We start from the raw sequence: 12,018 nt of genomic DNA, 5'->3' as shown, positions 1-12,018 counted from the left end.
GGCCTTCTCTGCCATTCAGTGAGATTATGACTGATCAGATTTTAACCTCAACTCTACACTCTTGTATATCTTCCCTAATCTTTAATCTCCTTGTAATCAAGAACCTAACCATCTAACTTAAAATTACTTGAAGATTCTGCATCTACTGCATTTTGAGGAAGAGAATTCCAAAGTCTCAACCATCTGAAAGAAAAAGTGTTTCATCATCTTTTTTAAATGAGTGCCCCCTTAGTTTAAAATTATGACTCTTAATTCTACATGTTCCCACATGAGGAGACCTCCTTCCAACATTCACCTGATCAAGTCCCCTCGGGATCGTATGACTTGATTAAGTTATCTCAGACTCTTTAAAACTCCAGAAGATCCAGGCTTAGCCTGTCCAGCCTTGTGAGGCAAACTGCTCATTCCATGTAGTAGTCAAGTAAACGTTCCCTGAACTGCTTTCAATGCTTTAACATTCTTCTGTATGCACAGTGACCATGGCATTACATAATACTCCAGATGCAGTGTCACCACTGCCCTATCTAATTGCAGCATAGCTTTCCTACTCTTGTATTCAATTCTCCTCGCAATCAACCAGAACATTCTTCTGGCTACACAGATTCCTTGTTGTATCTGCGTACTAACCTGAGATTCATTCACCTGGATACCCAGATGTCTCTGCATTTCGGAGCTTTGCAACCTCTCATCATTTAGACAATATGCAACATTTTGGCCAAAAGAATAAAAGGGGACAATTTCACACTTTTTCGCATTGTGCTGCATTTTACTAGATCTTTTCTCACTTGTTTAATCTATCCATATCTCTTTGTAAGCTTCTTCTGTCCTCTTCACAATTCACCTTCCTTGCTATCTTTATGCCATCAGCAGTTTTTAGTTACTGTACCTTTTGATCCCTTCACCTAAATTAATTCTTATAAGTTGTAAAGTGTTGAGGCTTCAGCACTGACCGCTGTAGCACGCCACTGATGACATTCTATCAATCGGAAAAACACCCACTTATTCCTACTCTCTGCTTTCCATTAGATAGCTAATCTTTTATCCATACCAATAAGTTACGCCAAAGCCATCAGCTTTTATTCCCTACAATAGCCTTTGACACATCTACCCATTTGCTTAATCCAAAACACAGATTACTACTTTGTAAACTCCAATAATTAGTCAAGCATGATTTCCCTCTGACGAAACTTGATTAGCTGTGCCTGATTACTTTAAACTTACGCATGAACCCTGTTATAATGCCTTTAATAGTTTCTAATGTTTTCTCTATGACTGATGTTAGTTTGCGTGTAGTTTCCTGCTTTCTGCCTCCCCTCCCTTTTTGAATAAAGTTAGTAATCTAAGGAGATAATTTTTCTGAAGAAGGGTCTAGGCCCGAAATGTTAGCTTTCCTGCTCCTCTGATGCTGCTTGGCCTGCTGTGTTCATCCAGCTCCACACCTTGTTATCTCAGTGATCAAAGGATTAGCTAATAAGCTATTATCCAACATTAACTATTTTCCAACATTAATAAACCTTCCCTGAATTGAATGCATCTTGTAAAATTAAAAACCAATGTGTCAACTATTTCATTTACTACTTTTGAAAGCTTAGGATCAAATCCATCAGAACCTAGGGAATTAGCAACTCAGTTCCAACAACTTACTCAGTACTACTTTCTGGTAATAATTTTTCTTTGAATTCCTCCCTCCCGGTTCTTAATTTACAGCCATACTTGGGATGTTACTTTTTCATCTGTAGTGAAGACCGACACATATCTTCAATTCATCGGTCTTTTCTCTACCCTCCGTTACTAATTCCCTACACTTCCTTCAAATGGGAACAATACTTTGTTAATTTTTTGTTTAAACAAACTATAAGGTAGCATATAACCTCTAAATAAGGGGGCATGGAGCGTCTCAAAAATGTCAACAAAAATGTCAAATGGAGCCATAATAATAGGTCCGTACTCCCCACTTCTTGACAAGTGATTACAAAAAATGCGATCTAGTCAAGTCCAACTCAGCTGGGATACCAAGCAAATATTATGAAAATAATTAAGCCATTAATTTGATCAAAAATGTGTTCCAATCCTACAACAGTTATTCAAGCATCCAAAAATAATATGGACTTGATATTCCTCAAAAAAGTGGACAAACCAAACCACCCTTTGTGTCCTTTACTTTGGCTTCAGTGTCTAGATTAAAAGTATCTTCAAGATTTTTGAAGACAAACATACTTGTTTTTGTGTGCTTCCTTTTTATTGGGGTAATTTAGGAAAAACTCGAGTCATTCTGTGGAAACTAGTGTTGAAAATTTTTTTGTTTTTAAAAAGTTCTTTAAGTTAATGAAGAACAAGACAGTCCAATCATCCGTAGAAGCAAATGATCTCCTGTCAGCAAAAGAATTGAGTACATAACTCTGAAGGAATAGAACAAATGTTCAGGGCTTAATTTGATTTATGGGGAGAAAAGCAATCAAGTTAGTATACAATCTCAGAAGTTGAACTTTAAACCCACATTATATCAATAAACCTACTACCATTTTTTTCTCAAGTTTTGTCAAGTTTATTTGTTCATTTGAGTGTATTGACTATTGATGCTCACAGCTTAAAGCATTAAGCTTGGGTATGAACAGAGTAAGATAAACAGCCATAGGAAGACCTGCAAGCTAACATTAACTTGAAGCAGGCAAGGCAAAGCATTGAGTAAAACCTGTTACACATTTAGTGTGGCTTCTGCATCACTTGGAGGTGCAAAATATATAATGGGAACTGTGAAACGTCAATCACACTGAACAGAATAACTTAAAAAGCTTTTGGAAATTTGAAACATAATATTTAGGAACAGAATTAGGCCATTCATTCTTTTGACCTTGCTCCATTATTTACTGAGGTCATGAATGATCTAGTTGTGATTTCAAGCCGACTTTCCTGCCAGCCCTTTCACCGCTTGACTCCTTAGCCAATATATTTTTAAAATCTGTCTAGGTCTGTTTTGAAAAAATTTAGTGACACCATCTTCACTATCTGGGGTAGTGAATTCTACAGACAGGCATCCCTTTGGGAGAAAAGGTTCTCCTCATCCCCATCTTAAAAGGGAGATCTCTTATTCCTAAACTGTGTACCCTTGTTTTTAGACTTCATTCTACATGGTGTGTTGACCTCAGGATATCTCACTGTTGTACTGGCCATTATGTGGAGGTGCTGGTGTTGGTCTTGGGTGGGCAAGGTCAGAAGTCACACTACTACAGGTTTATTTGAAATCACAAGCTTTCCAAGCGCTGAAGAAGCTTGTGATTTCAAAATGACCCTAATTAGCAGAGCTGCTCCACCAATTATATCCCAGCTTCTTGTCTGTTCAAAAAATCATATACCTTTCAATGTTCAGATCCCAGCCCTGGTCACCTGGCTACCTTGTCGCTCTGGTGTTTATCTGGTTAAAACTATTTATTTCTATCTTCTACTAATTCATTTACTTTATTAAGTATGTTGCACTCATTCCGATCTAACAATACTCTACGATCAACACTGTCCAGTCTGTTTGATTGACATCCCATCCAGCACGTTCCCATCTTCACTTCCACACAGTGGAAGCGATGTACGTTGGCTCCTCTAACAACGTCTTCTAAACCTGTGACCTCTAACTTGAAGGATGAGGGTAGCGGATGAACAGAACATCTCCAACTTCAAGTTCCCTGAAAGTCCCACACACTCCTGATTGAAACTTCATTACTCCTTAACTACTGGGACAAAATTCTGGAAATGTCTTCATAACCGTTAGTGTACCTACACCCTGTGCCAGAAGATAGCTCCCCACCAATGTCTCCAAGGCATTTAGGGATAAACAATCAATGCTGGCTTAGCCAGCCACATCTACATCTACATCCCAGAATTTATTTTTAAGAAAAGGCATCTTTCAGCCATTATGGGATGCACAAATGTAATATTGGGGGAAAAAAAATCCAACGTCCCGTGCTAAAATGGCTCAGTTATGGAAGGGATCTCAAGAAAGCTGGAGTATAGAAACATTAAAAACTAAAACAAGGCATTAAAGTTTTTAAAAATACCACAGATAATCTAAAATGAAAATAGGTAAATCTCAAATACTGAGGACTGCCCAAAACTTCAGGCAATTGGGTTCCCTTAACCAGCATTTTTTTTAAACCCTAAATCCTGTACTGTATGATCCAATATATACCTTTCCCAGTGAGTGATAATACTTGCAATTTATGGATTAATAACATTTTGCCAAAATTATAGTTTCTATTTTAGGTGAAACTCTGCTAGGTATAATTTTGAGTTAACATGGTAAATATAAATTTTCCAGTCTTTAGTTTAATGGAGGATGTAAGTTTGGAGATGTATGTCAGGAAACTATTTAGGCCCTGGTGCACAGACGTATGCTGAAATTGATAGGGAAGGTTAAACACTTGATGCTCTGATTTCATTTTCTCTGACCCTCTGTGAATGTCTGAAAACCTTGAGCTCGGCAAAACTTTGACCAGAAACAGAGGATTTACTTGCATACCTATCCATTAATTATATCACCAGGTTCTGAGCAAATCGACAGAGTTACAAACTGTCTTGTTCCCCAGTCCTCATGATGTACTTCATGCGAGAACTTTAAAAGAGATGGCTACTGAGGTAGTAGATGTGTTGGTGTTAATTCTCCAAAATTGTCAAGACTCCAGAAGGGCTTCATTAGACTGCAAAGTAGCAAATATAACTCCTCAGTTGGGAAGAAAGGTAGAAAACAGGAAATGTAAGGTCAGTTACTTTGACTTTCTTCATAGGGAAGGTGTTAGAATCACCTATTCAGCAAATTATAATGAGGCACTTTGAAAATTTTTAGGGGTTTGGGAAGAATCAGCATGGTTCCAGCAGCATGAATTCTACGATGGAGTAGCGTGAACCGAAGATGGAGAGTCTGTAGATTTGGACTTCCAAAGGGCATTTGACAAAGTGCCACAAAAGTTTATTGCACAGAGTAGGAGCCCATGGTATAGGGGGTAACACATCAGCCTGGACAGAAGATTGGAAACTATGCATAAATGGGTCTTTTTCTGATTGCAGGCTTCGCTGTCAAAATCCTGCCAGGACTCTTCTGGCGCTTCAACTTTTTGCAATTTATTTCAATGACGTAGTTGAGATGAGCAAGGAACTCTTATGACACAATGGTAGTGTCCATACCTCTGAGCCAGCAGTGCTGGGCTCAAGTCCTACATTCTCCACGTATTTGTCATAACATCTCTGAGCAAGATTATTAAAAGTATCCAGATAAGGGGATCAGTAGCATGGAACCTAAGTTTGCATGTGACAGATCCTAAATTGTGAAGACAATATACAGGTGCAGTGAGTACACATGAAATCTGGAAGCATGTGGTAAAATGTGACGATCTTCATTTGGCAGGAAGAATGAAAAATCGAACTTCTACTTAAATAGAAAAGCGCAGAATCCTGCGAAGCTGATAGATAAATATTTTCAATGCTGGAGTCACAACGTTAGTATGTATATGCAACATTTAACAAGGCTATGGAATACGATCCTATGCTGCAAAAGGATACTGCACTTCAGTCATGCAAGGCATTTTTAATTCCTTGTAGAATGTAAATGAATTGTATTAGAGGCGATTCAGGAGGTTTGCTGGATTGATATAAGATGAACGGGATGTTATGAGGAAAGATTGTACAGGTGAGTCTTGTTTTCATTACCATTTAGAAGCTGGTTGAAGCATCTTGATTGAATCAAATGAAAGCCTGAAGGGTCTTGACAAGATGGAAGTGGCAATGATGTTTTCACTTGTGGCCAAGTCTGGAATTAGAGGACGCCATTTAAAAATTAGGCCATGCTTTTATGCAACTCTCTACCTCAGAATAGTGAAGAGAGGGTAATTGAATATTTTTGAGGCCAAGGAGATTTTTGATCGACAAAGGAATCAAAGCTTAATGGGAGTAAATGGAAATGTGAAACTCGAAGCAAACAGATCAGGTATGATTTTATTGAATAGTGGAGCAAAGGTTAGGGGCCAAAGTACCTGCTTCTGCTCTAAATATAAATTCATTTAATATTAGATTAGATTGAGCTTAGATTTAGGTTGAGCAGGTAACTAGCAAGCTCTAACCAATGTGACTCAACTAATAGATTTAGCTGCTGTTCCTAATCTGTTGTCTCAGCCAACCGAACTACTTCCAGGTGACCCTACCAAACTCAACTGACCACTTGACAGCCCTTCCTACACGCAGTCTTTGCTAACTGTGCATTTACCCATTCATCAATTCATCTATTCACAAGCTCATTTACTGAAAGACTTGGACGTTGTTAGAAAGTTGCCTGTATGTGGCAACTACCCTGGTGAAAAGAGGATGCCTCGCACCAAACAGCTTCCTCCAGACATGACTGTTGACCCTTTTGAAACTTCAGGTTCTGAAGATAAAGATTTTGAAACCCTTGTAATTTTATGTGTAGTGACAAGGCACTAGGTGCTAACCCTGACCAGAAGACTTGGGCCATTGTGAAGAAGATTGAAGTTTTCAAGTACTCTTAATTGAACAGCACGTTAAGAGCTTTTAAGTGATAATTGGATAAGATGTCAAAACGTTTCTAATTGTTACCACGGTAGATGTCTCCTCAGTTAGACTAATGAGGTTTTCTCTGCACATTATTAAATTAGAATAGATGTTAGCTACATTTGTAACATTGCCCTGTACCTGTGGTAACATTGGAGACTATGTTTTATCAAATAACTATATGACCAATAGCTCTGGCTCTATTTCTGAAGTGAGTAAATCCCAATGTTTAATAAAATTCTGGCCAAGATTTTAAGTAGATTAAAGTTATAGTCCCTTCCCACGTGACATTATCCTCTAGTCCAGTCACACCCACTCAACTGCTTAGCTGGGCCAGTCATCAAGTTTGACTTTCTGGAGTAACCACATTAATATTGCCCAAGGAAATTTGCTTCAATGTGTAGTATTAATAGCCAAACATTTGTCTTAATTTTGTGGCATGTATGAATGAGGTTCCCAATGTTCCTCATTCATACCTGGCAAAACTACACTTATGGAAACAGGCTAAACAGAAAGGAGACATGAAAATGTCAAATAAAAATAGCTGTTAACCACCAGGGATATACCATTACTGTTAACTTATCCCCACAACTTTTTAGGCTATTTTTGCATACTCAAAAAAGAAACCTGATGGCACTCAACTATTTTTGCCCACTGCTGCCTCGTACTTCCTTGCATGTCTAATATTAAGAATGGACTTGGAAATAATCAAAGGCAGACAGAAAAACAGTAAGTGTCTGATATCAAGGGAAAGTTTACATCAGTTATTTGGGACTGTTAGTAAGTCTCTATACAGGTTTCACTATGTTTGTCATTTTTTGTTCTCTTTAAAGCCATGGGTGGAAGCGCAAAGGCCGTGGCTGAAGTTGAACAGGTAAGGATTTTTGTTTTAACTTGCTCATGGGTTGTAGGTATCACTGGGAAGTGAACATTTATTTCCTGTTCCTAATTGCCCACAAAATGGTACCGTATGTCACATCAACCTTTTGGGTGCTAGCAATGAACTGAAATCTGAATGCATTGTCATGCCTTTTGAGAAAAGGAACGTTTTAAAGACTCAGGTGCACTACTAAGTAAACAATTCTTCTTAGTTTGGTATTATACCTTACAGACAATGCTTGAGAAGTATTCCAGATTTGCAGCATGCTGTTGTGAGTGAACTGTTTTGATATGCACACAAGCCAACAACAAAACTAGATGTAACTCAGTATGGAGCTGGAGGAACATAGCAGGCCAGGCAGCATCAGAGAAGCAGGAAAGTTGACATTTTGGTTTAGGACCATTCCTGCTACTCTGCTGCCTAGTCTGTTGTGTTCCTCCAGATCCACACTGTTATCTGACTCCAGCATCGGCAGCTCTTACCATCCCCTGAACAGAACTAAAGTTTTTGTTATTTTCTGTGAAAATGTGACAGTCTGCAAGTGACAGCTCAGATGACATTTTCATTTGAAAGTTTAGATTTTTATGAATGGCAGTCATCACACCAATTCAGCAGTTTCTGCAATACAGCATCCAGCTTGCTGTGTCCACCTGTGCCTACCATTGGCAAGAAGCAGAATGTGTGCTACTATTGCTGAATTAGAAGTCCTATCGTAATTAATGATACAATTTGTCCCTCCAATCATTAAGTTGTGAAATGATCACCTTTTTTATTGTTTCTTGTGTCAGAAGGTGAAGTTATGCAGTATCTTAACAGACTCTGTCTGGAGTAAAAGTTTAACATTGAGCCTTAAAGCTTTTATGGGATGTTGTTATCTTGGAGGTGATGCAGATTCCCCAGAGGTGTGGAAACTGACATGGAAAGGCATGCAGGTTGCAAAAACCTATATTTATATATGTTGACCAGTTGGGAAGTTATGTGAAATTGAAGTGTTTAAACCTGTCTATTTTTGGATTGAAGTCATTTATTATATACCGGTGTTGCTGACAGTACTCACATTTGTTTTCCATCCTTAACTGCCCCCAAGAAAGTGGTGATGAATTGGTACAATTCATTTTTCTATGCTAATAGCACAAACTTCAGGATTTTGAACTGGCAATTGTGAAGGAGTGGTTTTAAGTCAGGTTTTTGGGTGAACTTGTGGCTGGTGTAACTCCCATATATCTGCTGCCCTTATGCTTCTAGGTGGCAGCCGTTGCAAGTTTGCTGTCAAAGGAGCAATGTATCTTGCGAATGCAACATCCTGCTACCTCTGTGTATTGGGAGTGGTGGGAGTGTCTGTTTTAAGTTGTTGGATGCAGTGTTTGACCCAGAATGGTTTGAAGTTTCTTGAAAGGTGTGTGGCTGACAAAAGATGCATTTTGTCAAATCTTTTCACCTTGCCATTATCAGGACACCTCGTAAGAATGTCAGTGTAAGCGAGAACAACATTTTCATGCTGTATGAGAAGTCCTGGTTGGATGGCAGGCAAGTGCACTCGGGTCAAAACATTGCCATGGAGTATGCATGAGTTACATGATGAATAACCATTTGACTGCAATACTTGGTTTACGTTTTAACCAAGCAAGTTGCCTTTGAATGGTTAAGGCATTGAAGAACAAACCAGAGGGGGACTGTTGCCTATTTTGTTCACTTGAAGCCAATGCAATGTATGTACGTATTCTTTCTATTTGGGGGAAAAACTGTATTTAAAACAAAATTCATTCTAAGTTTAGTCTTTTAAATAATGCCCACTGACCTATTTCAAAATAACAATAGTTAGTCTATCTTTAATATTTTGTCTGCTGGGGAGTAATTTTAATGTTGTGTCCAATCATCTCCTAGACTTGACGAGGAATATAGAAATTGGATAATTTTCTCTTGTACCTACTGAGTTTCTTTGTTACAGAAACGAATTGATGCTGCCTGTTTGGAAATTGAAGCCATAGAATCTGAAATCTTGAAAGATGCTGCACTGTTAAAGATAACTAAGAAACGTAAGTTAAGAACTTGCTGATGCCAAAATGATTGAACTGTCTACTGTTAAATGTATTTTGATATTTATTTGAAAATTTTAAATCTATAAATATGTCAATGACCTTCTGTATTTTCAGATTTTATAAATGAATGGGGATGCACCATCAGTCACTGTTTCTGTTGCCTTCTGCACTTTGGAAAGCAGGAGGCCTGGTGCTAAATATTAAATCATATCTTGCCTAAAATGCTTACCACTTCAGACTACTAATTTAAAGAATGGGCTAGAATATTGTGATAACGGTATATGGGTGACTTTTACGCTCTATTTTTCAGAAAGAAAGACAAAGAAATGAGTTTTAAATGCCCCGTTGACCCAGTGTGGTGTTATAGTTATAGTTCTTTGCACACTTGCAGTAAGGTTATTTTTCTGTGTGAAAAGCAGATGACCAAATAACCTCCCATCAGGCTCCTCGTTTTGGACTTTCTCTGGCAATGCTTTGTTATTTAAATGAAAATCCCTTGTGTAATTCTTGCATCTGTAATGCTTATGATCATAAGAAATGAAAGCAGCATTGGCCCATTTGACTCCTCTAGCCTGTATTGCCATGCAAAAAGATAACAGATCTTATGGCTTTACCTCCACTTAAGCGTATGCTGTCGTCACCCTTGACTTCCTTGTAGATTACCAATCTTTCTCTTTGCCTTTTGAGTGATTAGGAATCACAGAAGAATGTCATGCAAAGGAACTTGACAGTAATAGTAATCAAAATGTCAACGGAAATGTAACATGTTGCTTCTGGGCCTGTTAAAAAGTGAATGTGTAACCCGCCATACCCTTGAATCAAGGACGTCTGAAGTTATCTACTTGGTCAGCAAAAAATCTTATGTACTGGTGAATCTTGGGCCACACGTTGTTCTTAATCTTCAGGGATCAATTTGCTTACTAACACCTTTTTAGTGTATAAATTTTGGACTTCAATGTAATGAGGGAAAATTATTCGTTCCAAACCTTCAAGTGTCCCAAATAGGACTAACCCCAGGAAATAACTATAATATAAATTGACTGTATTACATTAACCATAATACAAACCTCACTTTGCAGGATGGCTTGGTAGTTTACCTCGGTCTCCCGCAATAATTAGCATTTCAAGAGCTAGAAGTGGTGCCAATGTTTAGGCCCAGCTATGCTTTCTTCTCCTCTCTGTATGTAAGTAAGCAGATGCTAATAAATAGAACATAGAACAGTACAGCACAGAACAGGCCCTTCAGCCCACAATGTTGTGCCGACCATTGATCCTCATGTATGCACCCTCAAATTTCTGTGACCATATGCATGTCCAGCAGTCTCTTAAATGACCCCAATGACCTAGCTTCCACAACTGCTGCTGGCAACGCATTCCATGCTCTCACAACTCTCTGCGTAAAGAACCTGCCTCTGACATCCCCTCTATACTTTCCTCCAACCAGCTTAAAACTATGACCCCTCGTGCTAGCCATTTCTGCCCTGGGAAATAGTCTCTGGCTATCAACTCTATCTATGCCTCTCATTATCTTGTATACCTCAATTAGGTCCCCTCTCCTCCTCCTTTTCTCCAATGAAAATAGTCCAAGCTCAGTCAACCTCTCTTCATAAGATAAGCCCTCCAGTCCAGGCAGCATCCTGGTAAACCTCCTCTGAACCCTCTCCAAAGCAAATGTTGCAATTAATTTGAAAAGTTCTCGCTGCAGGTAAAATCAAGGCAAGGAATGATGGTGATGGAGTCGTAAGTGAGGATGAAAATCTTGCTCCTTCGACCAAGATGTTCCGAAAGGTTAGTGTATTTAAAAACATCTTGTACTTTTTTTTTTGTTTAACAGATAAATTGTAGTCAGTAAGTGGGTGAAAATCTGCACAACGTAAGTGAGCCAGGAGCACTACAACTAAAAATCTCATCTTGCACAAACACATGTCCACAATTCTGGTTACCTTAACTAGAAGATTGAGAGGGACACTGGAGAAAGATTTGCACTTTCCTTGTGTTCACTACTCTAGCTGTATTAGTACTAATGGTCAGCTAAAACCTAAAGTTGAACACATTGTGATCTGCCTTCGTATAATTGCCTCTTTCAAATAAATGTTTTTTTTTCCTGGATTTGATCTGTTTTGATGTCGTTGTTTTCCTCTGCTATATACTGGAGACAGTTTAATAAATTTTGGTTGGGCTAGTCAAACAGAAACTAGGGGATATAAACTCACTGCACAAAGAAATTCTATTTACTATACTGGTACAACAGTTCTGCCTCTGTCACAGCTGTGCTCTTTATATATCCAGATATAAATTAAAAGGCATCACTTATTTCACTTCTAATCTTAAAATGTTTGTAGTAACAGCTAGCTTATAACTTCCTACTGTGTGGGTTTTCAAAGAAAGATGATCTCTTTTCCTAATACGTTTGTGTCCACAAACATTCTGGCTTCTTTGACCCGGTACTAAGAAGAAATGAGAGGTATTCTTCTGTTTCTTTCGGAGCATCGTACTCTGTGCTTAATTCAATTTCTATTTTCGCCTGTTTTAAATTTCTCTCAACCTAAGACC

At 38.4% G+C, this 12,018-nt stretch overlaps 1 protein-coding gene across 1 annotated transcript in view; it reads left to right on the top strand.

Annotated features, from left to right (window-relative positions):
- The window catches only part of cdca8 (cell division cycle associated 8), a 33,006-nt gene that overhangs the window by 6,078 nt on the left and 14,910 nt on the right, over positions 1–12,018 (top strand). The window contains exons 4-6 of the mRNA XM_048557797.2: positions 7,380–7,420; positions 9,375–9,462; positions 11,171–11,253. Coding sequence (XP_048413754.1) covers positions 7,380–7,420; positions 9,375–9,462; positions 11,171–11,253 — 212 coding nt within the window. The remainder of the gene's footprint in view (positions 1–7,379; positions 7,421–9,374; positions 9,463–11,170; positions 11,254–12,018) is intronic.

This window comes from Stegostoma tigrinum, chromosome 24, assembly GCF_030684315.1.
Source record: "Stegostoma tigrinum isolate sSteTig4 chromosome 24, sSteTig4.hap1, whole genome shotgun sequence".
Classification (NCBI taxonomy): domain Eukaryota; kingdom Metazoa; phylum Chordata; class Chondrichthyes; order Orectolobiformes; family Stegostomatidae; genus Stegostoma; species Stegostoma tigrinum.
This window is presented reverse-complemented; position numbering and strand designations above follow the sequence as displayed.